Source organism: Saccostrea echinata, unplaced genomic scaffold (genome assembly GCF_033153115.1).
Source record: "Saccostrea echinata isolate AGI-Se365-2 ecotype Australia unplaced genomic scaffold, CSIRO_AGI_Sech_v1 ptg000056l, whole genome shotgun sequence".
Taxonomy (NCBI): Eukaryota; Metazoa; Mollusca; class Bivalvia; order Ostreida; family Ostreidae; genus Saccostrea; species Saccostrea echinata.
In genome coordinates, this window is record NW_026889805.1 from 1900001 (window position 1) to 1921714 (window position 21714).

The 21714-nt window shown below is 36.9% G+C and overlaps 1 protein-coding gene across 3 annotated transcripts in view; it reads left to right on the top strand.

The window, feature by feature from the left end:
- LOC133173820 (microtubule organization protein AKNA-like) overlaps nucleotides 1-20706 on the top strand; it is a 21724-nt gene extending 1018 nt beyond the window's left edge. Inside the window, exons 2-16 of one of the 3 annotated variants that reach the window (XM_061308870.1) lie at nucleotides 4147-6078; nucleotides 7918-8102; nucleotides 9229-9777; nucleotides 10099-10163; nucleotides 10369-10431; nucleotides 10978-11122; nucleotides 11345-11417; nucleotides 11541-11710; nucleotides 13922-14202; nucleotides 14447-14724; nucleotides 16117-16633; nucleotides 16875-17861; nucleotides 18126-18275; nucleotides 19106-19166; nucleotides 19872-20706. In XM_061308870.1, the coding sequence (XP_061164854.1) occupies nucleotides 4147-6078; nucleotides 7918-8102; nucleotides 9229-9777; nucleotides 10099-10163; nucleotides 10369-10431; nucleotides 10978-11122; nucleotides 11345-11417; nucleotides 11541-11710; nucleotides 13922-14202; nucleotides 14447-14724; nucleotides 16117-16633; nucleotides 16875-17861; nucleotides 18126-18275; nucleotides 19106-19166; nucleotides 19872-20012 (5597 nt within the window). In that variant the 3' untranslated portion in view covers nucleotides 20013-20706. Of the gene's footprint in view, nucleotides 1-4146; nucleotides 6079-7917; nucleotides 8103-9228; nucleotides 9778-10098; nucleotides 10164-10368; nucleotides 10432-10977; nucleotides 11123-11344; nucleotides 11418-11540; nucleotides 11711-13921; nucleotides 14203-14446; nucleotides 14725-16116; nucleotides 16634-16874; nucleotides 17862-18125; nucleotides 18276-19105; nucleotides 19708-19871 lie in introns of those variants that run through there. The other 2 variants (XM_061308868.1, XM_061308869.1) reach the window with 2 other exon arrangements.
- Nucleotides 20707-21714: the final 1008 nt, after the last annotated feature.

Here is a 21714-nt window from a genome sequence, read left to right on the forward strand (position 1 = left end):
CAAACTAAGGCACAAAGCATCCTTGGGTATATAGGGAATTCACACCCTCTTGAGAAGGGAGATAATTAAAAAAAAGAAGCAAAAACAGGGTGGGTGTCTTGAAAACAATCTCCTTTTGAGGAACCATTGGGTCAAGATGAAATTATGATAAAGCTTCCTGATGTGTACATTCACAGTTTGTTCAAATACAGGAATAAATATGAAAAATCTTGTTGAGAACTGCAGGGCCGTGATGCAAGCATCCTCGGTTAGTACAGTATTTTCAATATTGTATTTGAAAACAGTATAGGCAGATCCTGAGATGTATAAGAATCACATATTGGGTGTTTTCTTCTTGATTTATAAAGGCAGTGGAATTTATTTGCAATAAAACTAAAAATTTAATGATTTCAGTCCTCTAACATATAAATTGAATTATTTCTACGTGGTATAATGTCATCAATATACAGGTATATATATAAATAAAACACATGAATGTTATTAATCCTTCAAGTCAATATTTAAATCTTCTCACCTCCAAAACTAGTTAACGTAACATTTAAAATGAATCTTTATCTATTTTGAAATTAAAAATGGTGTTTAATGCTGTATGACACTGTGCTAGCCATAGATTGAAAAGTTGAATTTTCCCCCATATTAATCCCTTGCTCTCCTCTGTGGATATTCATACTCGGTGGAAGGATATTGTAATTCGCCCTGTCCTGGCAGGACACTGTTGACTGTTGACTTTTCTTCTTCACACCGCACTTCAAATAATGACAAGGGCCATCGATTCATTGATTTAAGAACTGATTTCTTGGACTTTGTTTACATTCAAAATTATGGACAGAGATTAAGTGAAGGTAGGCATTACTTCAACAAATAGTGAATTGAAGATTTGTCAAGAGCCACTTACCAGGGTAGGTATACACCAGGGCGACAGACACACAGACAAGGATGTATATATCTTGTTCATATTGACCTGTAGCTCACAGTCATTACTCTGGTGACAAACACCGTAGATATACTAAACAGGTAAGAAACAAAAATTTTGTAAGTTCAGCAGGTTACTAGATATTTGAGGGCTTTGAGTTCATTATACAACATAAACGTTGTTTGGATTGTTGTCTTCCGTTTTGCATGAATTGCCATAAATATGTTTTTATTCTTTTTTAGCTCACCTCGACGAAGTCGAGATGAGCTTATGCTATACCCCCGGCGTCGGTGTCGGCGTCGGCGTCGGCGTTAGCGTCGGCGTCCCAGGTTAAAGTTTTAGGAGCAAGTCCCATTCCCAAGTAACTATAAGCCCTACCTGGACCAAACTTGCATGGATGATGCATCTAGGGATGGACACTACCAAACTTGCTTCGGATGCTGGATCTGACCTAGATTTTCCAGATGAGTGACCAGGTTAAAGTTTTAGGAACAGGTCCATTCCTTAGTAACTATAAGCCCTACCTGGATCAAACTTGCATTGATGATGCATCTAGGGATGGACACTACCACACTTGCTTCGGATGCTGGATCTGACCTAGATTATCCGGATGAGTGACCAGGTTAAAGTTTTAGGAGCAGGTCCATTCCCAAGTAACTATAAGCCCTACCTTGACCAAACTTGCATGGATGATGCATCTAGGGATGGACACTACCAAACTTGCTTCGGATGCTGGATCTGACCTAGATTTTCCAGATGAGTGACCAGGTTAAAGTTTTAGGAGCAGGTCCATTCCCAAGTAACTATAAGCCCTACCTTGACCAAACTTGCATGGATGATGCATCTAGGGATGGACATGGCCACACTTACTTCGGATGCTGGATCTGACCTAGATTTTCCAGATGAGTGACCAGGTTAAAGTTTTAGGAGCAGGTCCATTCCCAAGTAACTATAAGCCCTACCTTGACCAAACTTGCATGGATGATGCATCTAGGGATGAACACTACCAAACTTGCTTCGGATGCTGGATCTGACCTATATTTTCCAGATGAGTGACCAGGTTAAAGTTTTAGGAGCAGGTCCATTCCCAAGTTACTATAAACCCCACCCGGACCAAACTTGCATGGATGATGCATCCAGGGATGGACACTACCACACTTGTTCAGATGCTGGATCTGATCTAGATTTTCCACATGTGAGACCAGGTTTAGATTTAGGAGTAGTCTCATTCCCAAGTAACTATAAGCCCTACCTGGACCAACCTTTCATGGATGATGCATCTAGGGATGTACACTAACCAACCTGCTTCGAATGCTGGATCTGACCTAGATTTTCCACATGAGTGAATTTTAGCCATATTTTAACCAAATTAGCATGGATGATGTATCTAGGGATGGACACTTCCAGACTTGCCTTGGATTCTGAATCTGATGTACATTTTCCAGAAGAGTGACCAGGGTAATTTTTTTGGAGTAGCTATATAAAATTATGGCCTGTTATGATTAAACTTGCATAGATGGTGCATCTAAGGATGAAAACTTCCAGACTTGCTTTGGATGTTGGAACTGACCAAAATTTTCTTGATTACTAAACAGATCAAAAGTTTTTTGAGCAGGTCTATAATTAAATCAAACTTGCATGGATATTGATCTTGGGATGTACCCTAACTAGAAAAAAAATATGATGTGAAATTTGCCTTACATGTAGATAACATTCGTCGAGGTGAGCTTCGTAATCTTTGATTACCTATGTTTAAAAAAAATATTTATAATTCAAGCAGTGCAAAAATATAGGTTTTTAACTTCATTTTAAAAAAATTCAAGTCAAAGTAGAAATGTTACAGTTATATCTCTCAGTTGAACATCTAATATTACACAAGACCTAAAAAAAAATAAGACTTCCAGTTTATTTACCATTTAAATTATCTGCACTTAACATTGTTTACCTGCAAATTAATTTAAAGATTAACACTGTAAGTAAAATTGACTTGCTGATTCAAATTATAACAGGATTTGAATGCCCTATAAAACAGGTGATCAAAGGGTTTCCATTATCAAGGTAAATGTTCTCTGTATTTACTCTCATTAAAAATTAAAAGGTTTTGTTTCCCTCTAAATCACCAAATTAAACAGAGATTGTGTAGCCAGGGGTCAAATGAATTCCAGATATGAAAACTTATGACAATGATATGCAGTTTACGTTTTCGTGCCCCTGTTAGCCTGATATATGTACCGATGGAATGTCAGTTTTCGGGTAGTGGAGTCATATTTAAATTGGAATTAAATTTCACGTCTAACAAGGTACCCTAGATTTAACCTGGACAGATCCTTCTTATTTATGATGGTACATATTTTGAAAGAATGTTTTTGGATGGCTTTCAAATTTAAAGGAATTTTTTTTCTTTGTATAAGCAAGTTTGAGAGTGAATTTTCTGAACATTGATTTAAAGTGCAATTTTTTTGTGGAATGGATGATTTTTAATCCCTTTTGAATCCATGTAAGTATTTAGATAGATGAATATTTAATTCATAGCTGGATTTGAATTCTGGTTGTGAAATCTAAGAACTGTAGAGAAAAAAAAATGAAATGGATAATCAGGACTATCACATTCCAGTGGTTTAAACCCATTACTTATAAGGGGCAAAATGACCATTAATGATTTACTCCTGACACGATTTGATCATTGATCTGACCATTTGTATTGAAATAATGATATTGAAAACAGAGGAATTAGACAGATGTACAATGGTAGCTGTAAATACCAGCTTTGTTCAGTTATTGTACACTCTTCACTATCAAAGGACTTTTGTAGTCAGTTTTCATAAAGATGGCCACAGATAGCTATTGATTGAAAAAGTAGAAAACATGGAATAGAAACAGTGAGGATTAATTAAAATTTAAAGACTCTCATAAAACATAATCCATGAAGTTGGAAAGTTTATAATGAAGCTTCAGACAGTTCAGTTATAGCAAACATAAAGTAGTAGGTATCTGGATGCTGCTTTAAGAGAGCAGATATCCCTGTAAGTCTGGTCTGGTGTTTTCTGTGGTATTGAATGGTCAGGTAGGTAACAGCAGCTCATTTGACCTGATAACAGTGTACAGTTATATTTCAGATCAATACACAAGCTTTATATTGATGTTTTTTGCCTTGCTTTTTTGCTTTACTGTTTTATTTTTTATTGATAATTTTTCTGACTGTAATACATACTTATTTTTTTTGTATTTTTCAGCTGGAGGAGGGATTTTGATTGATGATGATGGAATTATAAGGGACAGTTTTGACACACAAAGTAAATACACAGCAGGGTCTACAGGAACTCACTGGACGGACTCGGGACTCGAACGAGATAAACAAAGTGCTGGGAGTAGCTCAACTCTTAGACATTCTGACCTGCACTCATTTGCGAGTTTTGATGATGTGTCACACCCTCTTGGAGAGAACGCTAACATCAGTGATTTAGAAGCCTCTAAAGATGACCTCAGCTTTGATCGTGATTCTATGGTGGATGGTGATGATAATGAATTAGATAACAGTCGGCCACTGTTAGGGCATTCTAAGCTTGGTGAGAGAAGCTTGCTCAGTAGCAACAGAAGCAGCTTTGATCATTCTCTAGCTTTTGAAACCACTGATCCAAAAAGTGGTTCTGAGAAGGATCTATTTGACCCTGAATATTATAAACAACTTCAAGAATTAGGAGTATTAGTGGATGGTGCAGAGTTTGAGAATACAAAGAACTCACTGAATGAGTTTGAGGAGTTAGAGGCGCACGTGTCACGTGATAATATTGAGTTGAGTGATGAGGGGGGAGATTCTGAGGAAGACATTGAGGAATTCTTGAGGAGGACTCCAACACGTGAGCAACTATTAGGGGATTATATAGGTCATCGTCATGGTGAACGATATCATGATACCAGCAGAGATAGCCGTGATCATGATGATGTAGCATCTAGAACTCGTCCGAGTACAGCTAACTCAGCTAGAACTATTGGAAGTGAACCCTTCCCTGAAATCTCTCCCGAGGAAGCTTTACAGTTGTATCAGGATCAGTTAGGATACCAGGACCAGTTAGACATTGTAGATAATGATGCAGAAAGCATAGAATTCCAGGAATCACAACAGACACCACAGGAACATGATGATGATGAAATCTTCATCATAACGAGTCGTATCTCAGATCAGCCTAGCCCTGCCAAAATCAAAGCTTACCAAAATGAGAGGAACACACCGTCCATGAGTCCAAGGTCACTGACCCCAAAATCAAACCACAGCAGTAGACCAACAAGTCGAGTTAGTGACGCGGGTAATAGCCGGGGAAACACGCCATACAGGGAAAGACAAGGATACAGTTATCAACATGAAAGATCATTTGATGATGATTCTCGTAGGGAAGGTTCTGTGACCCCGGTGTCTGTAATCAACTCTGACTCAAGGCCGTCTACAAGACAAGGGTCAAGGTCAGGGACACCACTTCAGCGTCCAGATTCTGCTGCAAGCCAAAGATCAGCAGCGTCTGAACGATATTCTCCTCATTCCAAATCAAAACAAAGTTCTTCTAACCAACTTGCCAAGTCACGATCCCAAGAAAGTTTCTTTGAGAAGGAGAACGAATCCCCAGCAGCAGGCAGAAAACAGGGAGAGAAAATGCCAAAACGCTTACTTCCTAAACCCTCAGAGGTCAACACTCCTCTAAAGGTCAAGAGTAAAAGTACAACAAATATTTCATCTGGAAAATCAAAACCAATGAAACCCAAGTATTCGTCCATGTCAATGTCACTAGTGAATATTGACATTGGGGAGGGGGAGGATCATAGCGAGGGGATCAGTGCCTCCTCAGATAAATCACGGACAGAACTGTCCTCCAAACTCCATCAGGAATTTAACAAAAGGAAGCAAGCTACAGAACTGGTCCAGCAGCTTCAGTTGGATTATGACAAGCTCTTGTCTAAGTACGCCCAAGCTGAGCTCACCATCGATCAGCTAAGGCTAGGAGCTAATGTGACCCTTCATACTAACTCTCCCACCCCCATACCAACCATCCAAGGGGTTCTTCCCTCCCCCCAGCAGCCACAGTCCATCCAGATGGGACAGATGGGTCGAGGAGTGAAGTCCCCCTCCCCATTCCAGGGATCTCTGGGCGTGGCCAGTCCCATCTCTCTTACAGGTAAGAGATCAGCTGGCAAAATCACAGGAAATTAATTGTTTGGAGAAAGAGCGTGTCTGTATTGCATATTTTTTTTAATCAAGGTTTCTTTTGTGCCAATTCTGATGTTTCCATCTATAATATGCAATCCTAGTTCACAGTTTTGAAGGGTAGCTCTATATGGCATGATTTAAGTTTATTATTTAGATTTCTTGTAGATCAAGTTTTATAGAAAGGTTTATTGTTGGTGTTTGAGAGGTTGATTTATGAGTAAATTATGTGTATTGTGATAAAGTTTTGACTTTCATTTATGGCTTATTTACAGGACTAATGATGGACTCATTGTGAACAAGTGTTAAAGTAGATAACACATGCATATCTTATGTCAGGTTTACTAGAATTGGTTGTCTTTTAGTCATGTATGGACATGCAGGGTACATTTCTGTCAGAGTAATAGCACAGTCTATAGTATGGAAATTTAAATGCCACAAAGTGATAATTTTAGTAGGTTTCAGATTTCAGTAATACACAAAGATACATGGGTATATTCCCTTTATTCTAGAATTTGTAAATTATTTAGTCATGTTTAGATTCACTATTGATAAACATTGTTTTAAACTCAAAATGCAGGAGAAAAATGGTGTACTGTTTTACCCAAAGCTGTTGTACACTTCATAATGGCACAAATGTGAATAAATAAAGATTATTATAAATTATTTTTCATGATTTTATTACATCCATCAAATAAAATCAAGGATACGCAAAATATTAAGATACATATAGTGTTAGTTTATATATATTGTAATGTTACTCAGTGTTGTTGCGGGGCAATATATGTGTTCCTCTATGTCCACATTGTAAATGGTTCCCACCAAGTCAGGGTTTACAGCTTATAGTCATTACCAATAAAGGCAAAATGCATTTTAAAAATACTTGGATAAAGAAAACCTTTAAAAACAGTGGCGTTGAATTGAGTCAGCTAATCTGATTATGGAGATGGATGGTGTATGTTGATTGTCTATATCGCTAATTCTATTGTGATGTGTGTGTCACCTGCTCATTCATGAATTAAGGTAACAGCTCATCCACACCAGGAAAGACCGTATGACTGTAAAGCAAGTGTAGAAATTCTTATGTGACCCAGCAATGACGAGTTTTATAAGCTCATGTGGATAGCTACCAATTCCGCACAATTTGTAGGAATATGGAAATTGGTTGTTTAATTATTTGTTAGATAAAATATGGCAGTCTTTAAGTTATTTTTTGTCATACAGTGTCTGCAGTTCATTTCAGAGGAATGGATAACAAATTGATGGCATATTGGATTTAGAACTCAATAAGAAATGCTTGACTTGATTTTCATATTGTTCAGGAGAGTTTTGTGCTAGTGGAGAACTTTTGATTTTAAGAGCCTTGTTGAGGAATATGTTATGTTTTATCTACAATGATTGAGACAGGCACTTTGATCTTAGGGTTTAAGTTGGAGTCTAGCAGAGACTATTGGACTAACAGGTTGATAGAGTCTAACCGATGTTGGTACTTGACAGTTTTTGTTGGAGTCTAGTGAAGAACTTTGGACTAACATGTTGGTACAGTACATAACGGTTTTTGTCGGAGTTGTATGGAGGACTTAGGACTAACATGTTGGTACAGTACATTACAGAATTAGATGATCCTTTGTCGGCCATAATAGAAGTGTCGGAGAGAGATGATGGTACCACTCTAGTTATCCATAAATTAAACTTTAAATCATTGAAAGAAGTAATCATAAATAGAGTAAGATAGTGAAGCCTGCATCTCTTTGTTTGTTCTAAGCTGTTGATTTTGATGTATTAATTAATTTCTCTCATCATTTTCCAGAGAGCTCTGCTGCTAATGTATACACTGACCAGCTGGATGGCCGTAAAAACTCTCTCCGAGGCCCCTCACCTATGCTCAGCTCTGGACACTCACAGACAGATGGGCGAGGGGATATGTCCCTGGATCATGGTGTGGAAAGTGTCAAGGCTGGACTCAGTCTCCTGACGAGGGGTCTTAATGAAAGGGTAAGTGTACCAAGCTTCATTTGTTGACAATTAAATGCTCAGATATATTTTGATGAAGGAAAGTAAAGGGAATAATTGGATATGATGTGAGTACATTTTGAGGAAATGTTTAAAGGTAGTATATAATGTTTTCATTCCCAAGTAGGGTACATTTTCTATGGCTCATCTGACCACTGTGTGATCATAGTGTGTGACTTTTTCATTGGATAACAAGTATCATGACTGGGTACTGATCCAGCCTATAGCAGGCTCAGGTCTTCCTTGCCTTCTGTAGACTTGATCAATCCAACATATTTTTGTGGACGGTCGGAAGAATGCTTGATAACTAGTAATATCTGTCCAATACCGTGGTTTTTGTAAAAAGTGTTTTGTGATCACTTCTAATATTATTGTAAACAAGAGCTAGCATTGTCTATAAAAATTAAATAATTTTATTTTGAATTCCAAAAGACAAAGGGATGATTTTTGACATGATTAATAATTTAAAAAGAGAAAATCGAAAAAAATTGAACCATTTAAAATTCTGAATGATAGAAATGATAATGGCTTCTTTTAAAGGCACTTAGATTTAAATAGATTTTAGTCCTTTAACTCATTAAGGATGCATTTGAACAGAAACTTTTAAATTGAATTATTCTACAGCCTTAAATTTTAATCCAGGATTGAATAAACTACCTAGAAATGGTGCCAGATTTTACCTGTATATATTCATGTTGTAGAGTGAAGAAGAAAAATAAAAAGGAGAAGTTTTAAAGTTTTTTATACCTCGACTTCAGTGTATAAATTTTCTTGATGAATAAATCATGATAAAGAGAAATGAATTTCTTTTGAATACTGATACGATAGACTTCTAACTTGCAGTTATTTGTCAGTGTCTGTTTAATGCCTCCTCAGAAATGTTCAATCATATTTACGCAGGTTTGAAAGGGAATGTACCAGTTCTTTTAAATCTAGCAGACACTTGCTATTCTAACTGGATAAAAGAATGTACATTCCATGGTTGATAACGCTTTATGTCAACAAAGTGCTTGATTGATATATAGTCAAATTTTACTTTATTATCAATGCTCATTAAATAGAAATGTTGGTTAAGTTCTGATGTCATGTTGTTTCCTCTGTTTTACAGATGGAGTCCTTTCAGGGCCTCCTAGAGGCAGGGGAGGGAATGAGACACGAGGACCAAGAAAAAATCTTTGATCAAATTCGTAACGACCACGAGAAGCTTAGGAAGAACTATTTACAAACAAAGGAGGAGTACAATACGCGGAAAAGAACCAGTGGCACTGGGGACGTTAATTTTGATGAGGATAAAGAATTAGAAGGGGAGTTATTCAGGCTAGGGATGAAATTTGATGGCATTCATGAGAAAATGGAGGAGAATCGCAAGAAACAATCTCAAAAACAGCCATTCCAGTCTAATCGACGACAGTCAGACAGTGACGTTCTAACGTCAGGCATGAGTGATCAGGAGATGCGGTCTGTCGATCACATGAAGCGGAAAATAAAGCAAGTGAAGGCAGGAAATGACTTGGTACAGCCAAAGCCTAACAAGGAGTTTGAGAAGAATCTGGAAAAGTTACATGTGGAGTATAATGCATTGATGGATCGGTACAGACGACTGAAACAGATGGCACAGACTCCAGAGAGGGATCAAGAGATTGATAACCTTGTCAGGGTAAGTTCAAGGTGAAATCTTAATTGTTAGGGTAAAGTCAAGGGTTAAGTTAGGGTAAGGTCAAAGCTGAATCAGCCATTCCACAAATGTTTACAATTGGGGACAACTTATGATTATTTGAGCAATATACCTGCACACAATTTTTGTTTATTTGAGTAATCATGGATCGTGCAGGTATGAATGTATAAAGTATAAGCTGTTTACATTTTCTCAAAGGTGTCAAGTTTAAACCTCATTTGTTTCTAAGACACGAAGAAGTGCTGCACATGTATGTTGCAGTATATCAGATGTTACTTACAAACAATGTTTTATTACTTGCAGAAGTTACATGAAATTTGTCAGCAAGAGCCAGAGGTGTTCAAAATGCCTCAAGAACTTGAAGACAGGTAAGAGCAGGATAGTCCTGTATACCACATTTTTTTAAAATTCAAAGCTTCTCTTTTACTTTTGTAAGCCTCTAGCCAAAATCGCTTGCTTGGCAGCAACCTGTACTGTTTTGATGTGTCACTGCCTTTGAGCATGTTTTGTTCTATACCATTGTACATATATTTATGAGGATGTCTTTGCTAAGCTGCTTGATGCTTTTGACAGCAGTGCCAATTCTGTTTTGTCTAATGAGACAAGCTTATGGGAGGACGAAGATGGATCAGACAGGTATAGGAGAGTTCCACTAGGGGGAATAACTCTGCACAGTATAAGTCACTATATCAAACTTCAGCTGCATGTTCACATCTCAGAGTTAGTTACAATTATAAATCTGACATGAATGTCTACAGAGTCACACTGCATGTTGTTTGCACATCTTCTATTTTTTTAGCACACACATTTGACACAAGTGTCAGAATCAAGGGTTTTAAAGAAGGAAGCATCAAGTGCTGAGTGACCTGTCTGTTCTTTTACAGTAAAACTGTATTTACAACCCTTATTTTAATGTTTTCTGAACATTAACTTTCAAAATCTCTAGAACCCAGGCACTTTAGACAATAGTTGTTGTATACTTTTGTTATCCACGCACATTTATCTGTTTTTACAATTGTTGAATTCTTGGTTATTTTTATATTAACATGCAAAAGACATCTGAAATATAATTATAACTTTCATATTTCCTTGCATGATTTCTGTTCAGTGTATTTTAGAAACAAACTTTATAATGACTTTAGACTTAATAAACAAGCATAATGATTATGTCTGCCTGTGTAGGTGGCAGCACTTGGAGCAGGGAGATAACGACTCTGTATTCAGTAGCAGACGACAGTCACCCAATCCTCAGAATAGCAGACGACCGAGCAAGGAAGACTCGGGACACGGGTCATATGCCAGGACGGAGGACAAACAGTTTACTAGGGTATATTGGTCATTTTACTATACAGAAAAAACCCTTTTCATAGAAGCAGCACAAATGCATATTCAGAAATTTTTCTTTCTATTTTAAAATGCCACTTAGACACAAAGTAAATTAGTTTTTGTCAGATATGTCTTTTGAACCAATATTGGTGGAAAATGTAACAGCTGATTTAAATCATTACTGGGTGATTTTGTCACATAAAACGTGTTCTTAATTTGGTAGGATCCAAATTCATCTGACCATACAGCAGGAAGTTCAAGGTCACTGCACACGTCTGACCTTGACCCACATTCAGGTAAGTAGTAAAGGCTGAGTAAGACATTTTAATACTCCTTTTTCCAACAAGTTGTGCAATTTTAATCTTTGAATTAAAGATATCAATCTACTCTGTTGTAACGGTTCTAATTCTTCTCTCCAGAGTCTCTGCGTCAGATGCGCGAGTCTAGTATGTCAGGAAGCCGCAGCAGTTTGTCCTCCAGGGGAAGGTCTCCGAGGGACTCAACATTTGATAGGGATTCCCCCACCCCACGTCTGCCTCGGCCACGACGACATGACCACAGGGAGCCTCGGTCTGGGAACCTAAAGAAGGTATGACCCAGCTGTTCTGTGTGAATTAAGCCATTTATAGTAAGATATATAAGTGCTAAAAATTTGATATCAAGTTATTTTCATTACACTTCTTGACAAAATTCTTTATTTATGATTTTATAAAAATTTCTGTTCTTGCTAGTTATTTCATACTCCTTGTAGAAGTTTGCTGTGTTTTAGGATAGATTGTGACTTCATTTGAACATTATTAAAGACATCATTTGATACACTATACCATATTAACTGTATTTACAGATATATAATTTTTATATTATCTTCATTAATATACCCAGTCTATGACAAGACAGTCACAGTTTTGTATATACACCTACTTGTCTATGACAAGGCAGTCACAGTCTTGTATATACACCTACAATTATTGAGCTACTTGTATAAATATCCAGAGTCTACTAAAAAGTCTACAATACAAATTGTAACAAGCATGGTGACTGCATTTATACAGAAATAATCCCCTTTATATTCTACCACCCTATAGCTCTACAGACACAATTATAATTAACCCATTATATATTCTACCCCTCTTCAGCGCTATTACAAACTGATGTCGGAGTCTGGTGGAGAGGTGGGTTATTGTTTCATACACTGAGGGCACTCCTGGTTTATGGTTATACTGTAATAATACAAACTGTAAATGTGAAAATTTCTGCTATAGCAGGGTTGTTGAAATTGGATGAAGACTTTCAGATAATTGGATTAACAGAGTGCAAGATTTTGTCAGCCCAAATAAAGTTTCAGCCCAGAAACTTGATTTTGATCATTCTGTTACAAATTTATTAGACATCAGAACTAAGCTGCTGAAAGAATTCATTGGTCCAGGTTATTGTTTTCATAACTTGATCTTGCTGATAGCTGGTTTTTAGCTATTTGTTTTCAACAACACTGCTTGAGATAGACCTAACAAATGGGGGGTTGATTCAGAGGGACTACTATGCTAGAGAATATTTATGCAGAAAGCTAAATCTTGCAATATTTGTGTAAATGATCCCCCTTGAATAATTCTCACATTTACAGTATTTCTTGTTTTCCATGTAAAAAACAGTCAAATCCAAGATGGGCAACTATCCACTAATGTTTAATGGAAATGTCACTTCTAGATCTACATTAATTATTTTTCGAAAATTGACACTGTACATGTACTGAAATGCATCAGGTCTGTCGGTTCAAATGCCCATTGTTCAATTTTTCTCTTTTGAACACTGGTATATTTACATGTATTTTATTAAAATACCAAAATAAATGCCAATAGCATTGAAGGTGGATTTATACTTAAGCATCTAAAAATGTTTTGGTGGTACATACATAACATTCATATACTATATATATCAAAAAGAGAAATTCAGTTTTCAAGTATTAATTGACACTGGTTTGTTCAGCATTTATTGAATCATATATTCCACTGATAAAAAAGACCCCCAATTTTCACTTAAAATACAAATTAGCTTCTGATTGGGAAGGGGTTTTCGTGTCAAATGCATTAAATAAAGGATAGACATCCCCCCCCTCCCCCTCCAAAAAAAAAGGCATTGTGTTGTTATGTTTTCCATCCTGGATTTGACTTTTTAAAGTTCACCTGTTAATGATCACTGTCTTACATCAGCATGAATTTCAGTCTCTAATAATTAATACACTAGCACTGTAATCTGCATGGAAAGAGGCAAAGCTTAAAGCATTGTAACCAGCATGGAAAGAGGCAAAGCTAGCATTGTAATCAGCATGGAAAGAGGCAAAGCTAGCATTGTAATCAGCATGGAAGCATTAAAGTCAGACAGGAGCATGAAACTGTTAGATACAGATAGCAGAAGTTTTTTTTTTTTCGATTTAAACTGAACAAGTGACTAAATTCTGCTTGGCTTTTGTCATATTACTATCTTTGTTAATTAATTTATAGATAATATCAGCATTATTGATCTCTTTTGTTTCATAGAAATGTTAAATACTTGAAAACCTTGATTTTCAAAATAAAAGTATCTGCTGAAGTCTAACATTTAAGGTTTTTAGCACACTATCATTTTCTCACACTGAATGGTTAATCTCCATAATAAAGTGGCCAGTACTAACACCAACATAACCTGCAGCACAGTGCATTCCATTGTATTTGTTCTTTGATTTAAAAATTAAATGGCCAAGTAAGCATTTATAAAGGTCATATGTTAATCTGGCATTAGGGTTAAGTGTAACTTCTGTTTATAGAGACCAGAGAGTGGGAGTTATAGTAGTCTACAGGACAGTGGAATATCAGACCAGGAGGGGTCACGCACCAGGGAGAGGGGGGCCACAGGGGGAGGACCACTGTCCAATCTCCCAGGCCCAGGGACATTCAAACAGATGACTAAACAACGCCATGCAGGAGATGCTGACAGTGGATTCATAGGGTCAATGGTGGGGTCAGAGGTCAGTGGCCAGCAGTCGGCACGGCAACAGCAGCAGCAGCAAACGTTAAGACTGCGTCACTCAGACAGTGGCAGCGAAAGGTATCACTAACAGTGTCTACTGCAGAAAGATAAAAAATAATGCAACAACCGTTCAGGCAGAAAGTATTAAAACCTTTCACAGATTTTACATGACATTGAAAAAAGAGCATTGTCACTTCAGTTTTAGTGGAATTTCTCAATATAATTTTGCTAAATATTTGCTAAATATCTCAGTATTTCCTTTATATCTGTACAGAAGTTGTATAACAAGTCTGCATACCGACTCATTGTAAACATCTTGTAGACCCAGATCCCGCTCCTCTCGATCCTCCCGTGCTGATGACTCGTTATCTGTGGCAAGCTCTAGGACGGGGCATAAACAAGAAAGACCACCATCTCGTGAGTCAGCTCGATCTGGTCGTAAAAGTAACAACCAGTCTCGAGACTACACAGATGACAGTTACACCCTCACTGAGAGCGAGATGAGCTTTGACATTCCAGAGACTCGTCCCAGGAGATCGAGTCGAGATGTTAGAAGTGGAAGACGGAGTGTGGATCTCCCAATCAAGGAGGAGGAGGAAGGTTAGTTTATTTTGATGTGGAGTCTGGCTTTTCCACTCAAAATCATGGTAATGTGAAACAGGAGATTTTCCACTTTGCAGCCAAATCAAGTGTGACATTGTTTACTGTTGTGCACAGTGCTCACATTCAGAATTCTGTTTCAGATGATTTGGAGGAATCTGGTAAATTCACCATATCATATCACTGCTGTTCCATACTAAATCATTGTACTGGGCTTTATTTAGCTGTGTACTTAGTTGGATGTCTTTGGCAGAAAAAAATTAATTAAAAAAGTTATATTTTTATTCAGTACAAAACTACCACTGTAAATTACTATATATTTTTGAGAAGTTAATTTATTTATGCTTTAAAATTATGCAAGATTGTCCACATTCTAAAATTTCATTGATGCATATATTAGTGTTATTAAAAATAATATATAACTGTAAGCAAAAAATTGCTGAAAATTTATTCTTACTTATGAATACTAAATAAATCACGTGAAAATAAGGTATCGCAGACCTTGTTGATCTTCAGCTTCGGAAAAAATGTCAATTTTAAAATGCATACAAAAAGTACACAGTAAATAATTCAATATGTGTAGTGTTGGTGTGCTGATTCATTATTTTTTGGGTGTAACAGTTTATTATTTGTGACGATAATTTATTCCAGATACACTTTCCGACATCTGCGAGGAGAGCTGCGATGAGTTGAGACAAACAATTCGTATTGGCTCTGCTCAGCTAGCTAATTATTTTGGTTAGACATGTTGTTGTTGTGGTGTGTGTGTCATATATAGCACTGTCATATATATTTTTACATTTTTTGCACCAGGCTTGTTGGCATCTTCTTTGGAGGTGTTGTAATGGGATTTGGTCATGTTTTCCATACAATCATTTAGAGTAAATAATTAAGATAAAAAGGGTAGAGAGGAGAGTACTCCCCTAAAGAAAGTTTTAATTTCATTTACTCCTAACATTCTAAGGGTATATATTTTAGTAAAATGTAGGGGAGGGAGTGGAAAGTGGAGTTACTTTGAAGGATACAACCACAAAGAATTCTTTTCCCAATTCAGAAAAAAATTACTAAATTCTTCTCAAAATTGTGATTATTTAGTAAAATTTGTGTGATAATGTTGAAAGGGGGGATTCTTTTAAGCAGCTGTAGAGCTGTTTACATCATTTCATTTTCACATGATCAGTTGTTTGCATTGTGCTACTGGTACAGGTTGAGGAGTGGGGGTGATTTACATTCATTTTCCAGAATTATTTGTATTTTGAAGTGCACTGGCTAGTTTATTTTTAAAGCTGAGTAATATATTAAAAGCTGAAAACTTAACTTTTTTCAGTAACTTATTAATTGGTGTGTACAAATTAAATGCTTAGTTTTAAATTTTTTAATATATATTTTTAGAAAGACCAAAATCAACACAAAGTCAGGGGTCCAAAAGAGGTCAAAGGATCCAGGAAACACCAGTAAAAACTCCCAAAAAGCCCGCTAAAACAAATGTGTCTTTCTCAGAATTTTCTGATGAGGAACTCACTCCTCGAGCTAATAGGAGTTATAATGATAGCCGTGAAATCCTATCCTCAGAGGAAGTCACCCCTAGGGAGCAGCCGATCCAACCAGAGGAGAGAATGGAGGCCCAACGGACCACCGTCACCCGCAGCAAGGAGAAAGACCGTCCCTTAACACCTGGTGCCAAGAAGGAACCCCCAAGACCTCCAACCCCCAAAATACCCACCCCAAGATCAGACAGATCAGGGACTTCCATTAGGAGGAATCAGGTGCCCGCATTAGATATTCCACAGCCGAGGTCTCGGGAGGAGGTTCGCCGACCCCTGGTGGAAGATCGAGGGGCGGGGTCTGACAGTGACGATACTGCCAGGGTCTCAGTGGCCACAGCTGCAACCAAAGGGTCTGACAGCAGGTTTGTAGAGAATGTTGAGCAGTGAATGACAAAATTTCAATACATGAAATATTTTTTCAAGAAGAATTTGTAATATCATTTTACTGAAAATATTTGAAATGAATGTTAACAAACTGTTTTCTAAAGAAATAAATTTATATTCATCTAAAAAATTTATCTGTTAATTCAAATGCATTCTCTTTTATTATTTTCAGTTGTATAAAAAATTTATTATGTAATAAAGTATTTTTTTCCCTTTTAGTGAAAAATTTAAGCTGCTGCAGGCAGAGATTGGAAGACTGAGGGAGGAATTCCAGAAAGCTGCCAGAAATCACAGTCATCCTCCACCCCAGGAACCACCACCCCCTCAGCCTGCCCCCACCAGGGAGGAGGAACGGGACAGGTACTTTGACCCTACAGAAGATCCCTATGCCTTCATGATGGGACCTCGACGAAGAGCAAACTCCTTCTCAGGGGCAGGGGCTCGTGATTGGAATGATTGGTGGAAATATCCACCCAATCAGCAACAGGATGATATTCCACTCGGATATGCTGCTGCAGATTCATTTAATCCAAACCGACAAGTGCAAGTGCAGGTGTTACCTGAACCTCCACGGTCAAGTGAGAAGAAACGAATGAAACGTAAATACAGAAACCGAGCCACAGGAACTGAGTTTCAGGAGGAATACGATTCAGATCAGTCACCGTCTCGAGTGACAGCTTCTACAGCAAATGATGAACAATTATATAGTTACTACATACCTCGTTATCAAGCAGCAAGAACACAAACACATCAGCAACCAGTCAGAATTCAGCGATACGCCTCCCAACCAAACTTATTGCAGAATGTCTCATTCCAGGCTGCTCCCCGACTCCAACAGCCCCCTCCCCAACATCCTCCCCCACCCCCACCCCAATATCCTAACGTGCCAACTGCATCCTATGCTGCTCCAATATCAGCAGGATACACCAGATTACGATCTTCCCCCAGAAGAAGACCAACACAGCCAGTGTACCAGGCCCCGCATTACTCCTACAATGACTTGGACATGCAGGGCCAACAACCAATCGGATACCTTGTTACATCTCAGCCACCTCCCCCACAACCTGTGGCACCCCCTGTGTTTTTGGAGCAGACCTCCACTTGTCCTATGTGTGGTGGTTCTGGTGTTCATTCTCATGGAGAATATGTGTATGAGGCACCACCTAATGACCAGCCCGTGGCATTTGTGATGCAGACTCCACCAAGGTGAGTTTCTGAGGTTTATAGAAACCGGGGAAATAAAGGTTGAGTATATTTCTGGAACTGTTTTTATTGGATACGAATTAAAATGTCAAGTAATTTCTAAAATGTTAATATATTCCATAATATAACACCTACATGTACATGTATATTCAAACAAGATCAGTAAGTCAATACTTAACAAAAATCTTACATTATTTATTACAAATTCACTGTTGACATTTTTGCTTCCTCTGTGATGGACAATACATTTCTGATTGTGTGATTTAGGGGCAGAGCAAGAAGGAGATCAAAGTCTGCCTCACGTGTACGGCATTATTCCCCTGACGGCAGAAATAGGTCGCGATACCTCGTCCGGGAGTACCTCAGTGATGAAAGCTCCAGCGCTGAATCAGAGGACGACATTGTATACAGAAGGAGGTAATCATTAAAACTTTATGTACTTGATAAAATTCAGTATTGAAATACTGATTATGTGAGTTTATATCCACATCGAAACTGAACTCGACCTTCATTTTGATAAATTATTGAGCATGGCTGTACATACTGTAAATGAGAATATTTTACGGGTTAAATTTTGTAATCTCCATGTTACAAAGCATAAAGGAGAAGTGTTATTTTTGTTGATGTGAAAGAATTCACATAATGTGTTTGTTTGTTTGTTTGTTTATTGCCTTACTTAAGCAATTAGCATTTGTGTTGTCATAAATTCTGCGAAACTTTACTCATCAAAAATTGGCAAAATTTCCCCATTGCAAACATATCCACATTGACAGTAACAATATACAAATAATCATTAAACACTATATATAATTGATTTAAACTTTACTTTGATATTTGTTTTTACACTGTGTAAGGAAAAACTACGTTGTTCTGGTGTCCAGACCCCGGGATCATGAAACATCTTAAGCTTAAGTCAAAATCTTTATGTTGCACTAAATTTTTGTAGAAGTCAAGCAGAACAAAATTAAAATATTTTTCAATATTGCTTTACAAAAGTGTTGTTATCTGCAAATTAAGAAATTAAATAATTAAGAAACATTTTACAGGCGATTGAAAATTTGACTCAAGTCTGTTTCATGATCCTGCGGCCAGGTGTCTCAGTCCAAGGTCAAATTTTAAGTCAAAGTTTATCTTTTGGTTTTAACTTCCTTATGAATGATGCAAGAAAATGAGCAGAATTTGATCTTGAGATTCAGATTTGTATTAAATGTTTAATATACTCAGCTGTACAACTTTTCTGTTTTTAGGAGTAGAAGTGCAGGGCGAAGATCCCGATTACGGACAAGACAAATAAGAAAATACAAAAAGGTAAAACCTAATGTCAAAGTCACAGACCAAAATGTGTCCTTCACCCTCGGTGAAGGTCAAGGTAATGAGGGAAACCCGAACTTCAGTGCCACTAACAATGTGAACATGAACACTAATTTTACTCCTATTGCTGGTTCTCATGAAACTGGTATCCCTATAGCTGCACCAGGTGTAGCCCAGGAAACTGTTCCGAGTGGACAAATTCCATTCATACCGAGCCAAGATGACCTAGATTTGGTAATGTTCTAGAATGCAGATGTTCACTCAGTAGATAGTAGATGGGGCTAGATATTGTTCTTAAAATCAAAGCAGAAGGTGTGACCATTTTTTGTTTGCTGTGTATATGCTTTACATTGCAACATGGGGAAATATTTGTACTGGAAATTCATTGCATCATTCCATTAGTCATGTCGTAGTAAACATGGAGTGCTTTGATGATTGTTGAGTGAGTTATAGGTATATGTATATCAAACACAGTGTTAAATTTTAAATTTTGTGACAGTTTTGTCTAAGCAATGATTAATTGTGCTAGAACTTGTATGCAGAGGATCTTTAATAGCTAATTATACTTGATAGTTTATTCTTCAGCAATTTCATTGAGAGTCAGTACATAATTTTTTTTCAAATTGTTGATCAGTAATATAAATACATGTACATGCAAGAAACTGTTCCTCAATTTAAATACAGCTTTCTGTGTTTTTGCAGTCTCGTGAATTTGAAAATGACCTGGAAATATCCTTGAACCTTACTGAAGAAATTGATGAGCTGACCCAGAAACTGGTTGGTACTGTCAAGAGTGAGCTGGCACTGTCTCGCCGGAAAGACTTTGGCTCCTCTTACTGGTGAACAAAGAGAAAAACTGACAAGACTCTTGATATGAGCTGGAAATAGTTCTGATTGGTCAGAAAGAATTGTACAAAAGTTATATATAAATGATGATACCCTTAACATTCTGTAAGGATGTGCCCGAGCAATATGTGAGAGTGTGTGTACTTGATTTTTCAAATCTTTTTCAAGGAAAGTCATTTACATCAGCAGAATTGGAGGCTCCTTCAATCAGCGTTAAATTAAGACTATCTTGCCAAATGAGTTTTTGAGGAAAACAGCTAGGTTCCTTCTGATTTAAGATCATGATGTGGATGATTATTGACCTGCTGATAAAAAAGGGGATGTGATGCTGATGTACTTAATAGCTGATGGAGACTACTGTATTTATACACAGTTTATATACGTACCGAAATCAAATTTGGATGTGATATTATACAAATTATTGTTTATACATACTATGACAGATGTTTTATTTATTTTGTAATATTTATATTTCCCTTGAGATCATGGTGAAGCTTTAGAATGACCTTAAACTTCCTGTGGAGGTTATTGTACTAATTTATTTCTGTGTACTTAAAACAAGTACTTAATAGTTATCCACAATTTACGAACAAAAAAAACCAAATCTTTTAAACATATATTTTGATAATTTACGTTTTTTTTTAATGGATTGATGTTATTATTGACACGATCATTCTGTCCACAGTTTCATTTTATTACTGTATCTGTGATTTTTTTTAATTTTACATCCATGTATTTTAAAATGTATGTTTACTTTTCAGATCTGATAGATTTATATATTTTTTAATTGTTAAACCAGAAATTACTACACATGCAAGTAGTAAATTCATCATTTAAAACAATCCCTCTATGTAGTCGATCTTTGTACGCTGTATTAATTATATAACCGTCCATTTGGTGGTAACACCGTTTCTATTCCATCCACTCTGGCTGAGGATTTTATTTAATATATTAATCTGTAAACACATGAAATCCACAAGCTCTCTGTGATAATTTAAGAGATTTTATGTCGTATTTTTTGTATGTTTTTATTTATACATGTTTTGGAAAATGGAAATTATCTGTGCATTTATTTCATATGTCAATTTTTCAGAGACAAACATTACAAAATATACCATATCAAGCAATTTTGTTGTTCTGGGTTTATTCTGGTGAAAGAAAGCATTCACCCTTACTTCACCCCATTTTATCTTGGGAAGGCACCATCCCTAGTGTTACTGGTTTCTTGGAAGAATATCTTATCTTAGCTCCAACAGATTCCTTATTGCCTAAAGAGATGTTAAAGAGCTGATCTTCAGGTTGCACCAGAAAAACTTGCCATCGAGTTCTCGCTTCAACTGAACTGACTGAGCTAACCAATGTGTCATTTTGGATACACATACATTTCAGCTATATTTCTTTGTGTAACAGTTACACAAAACCAGGCAGAAATGTTTGTGTAAGCGTACTTTTAAATCTATACATGGAGAGAACACTGCCTTATTATTGCAGTACATGTATCAAGTATGATGCAGAGAAGTATAAGTCCCACCTTGTTTCCATGTGTAGGACCTACAGTAGTTATAGACTAGCATATCATTTAGTTGATCTTAACAATTCCCTTATCAAATGATATACAGTCAAACCTTGTTGTCATGAAGTTGATAGGGCCAAGAAAAAAGCAACACTGAGGTATGGTATACATGATATTTGAGATATC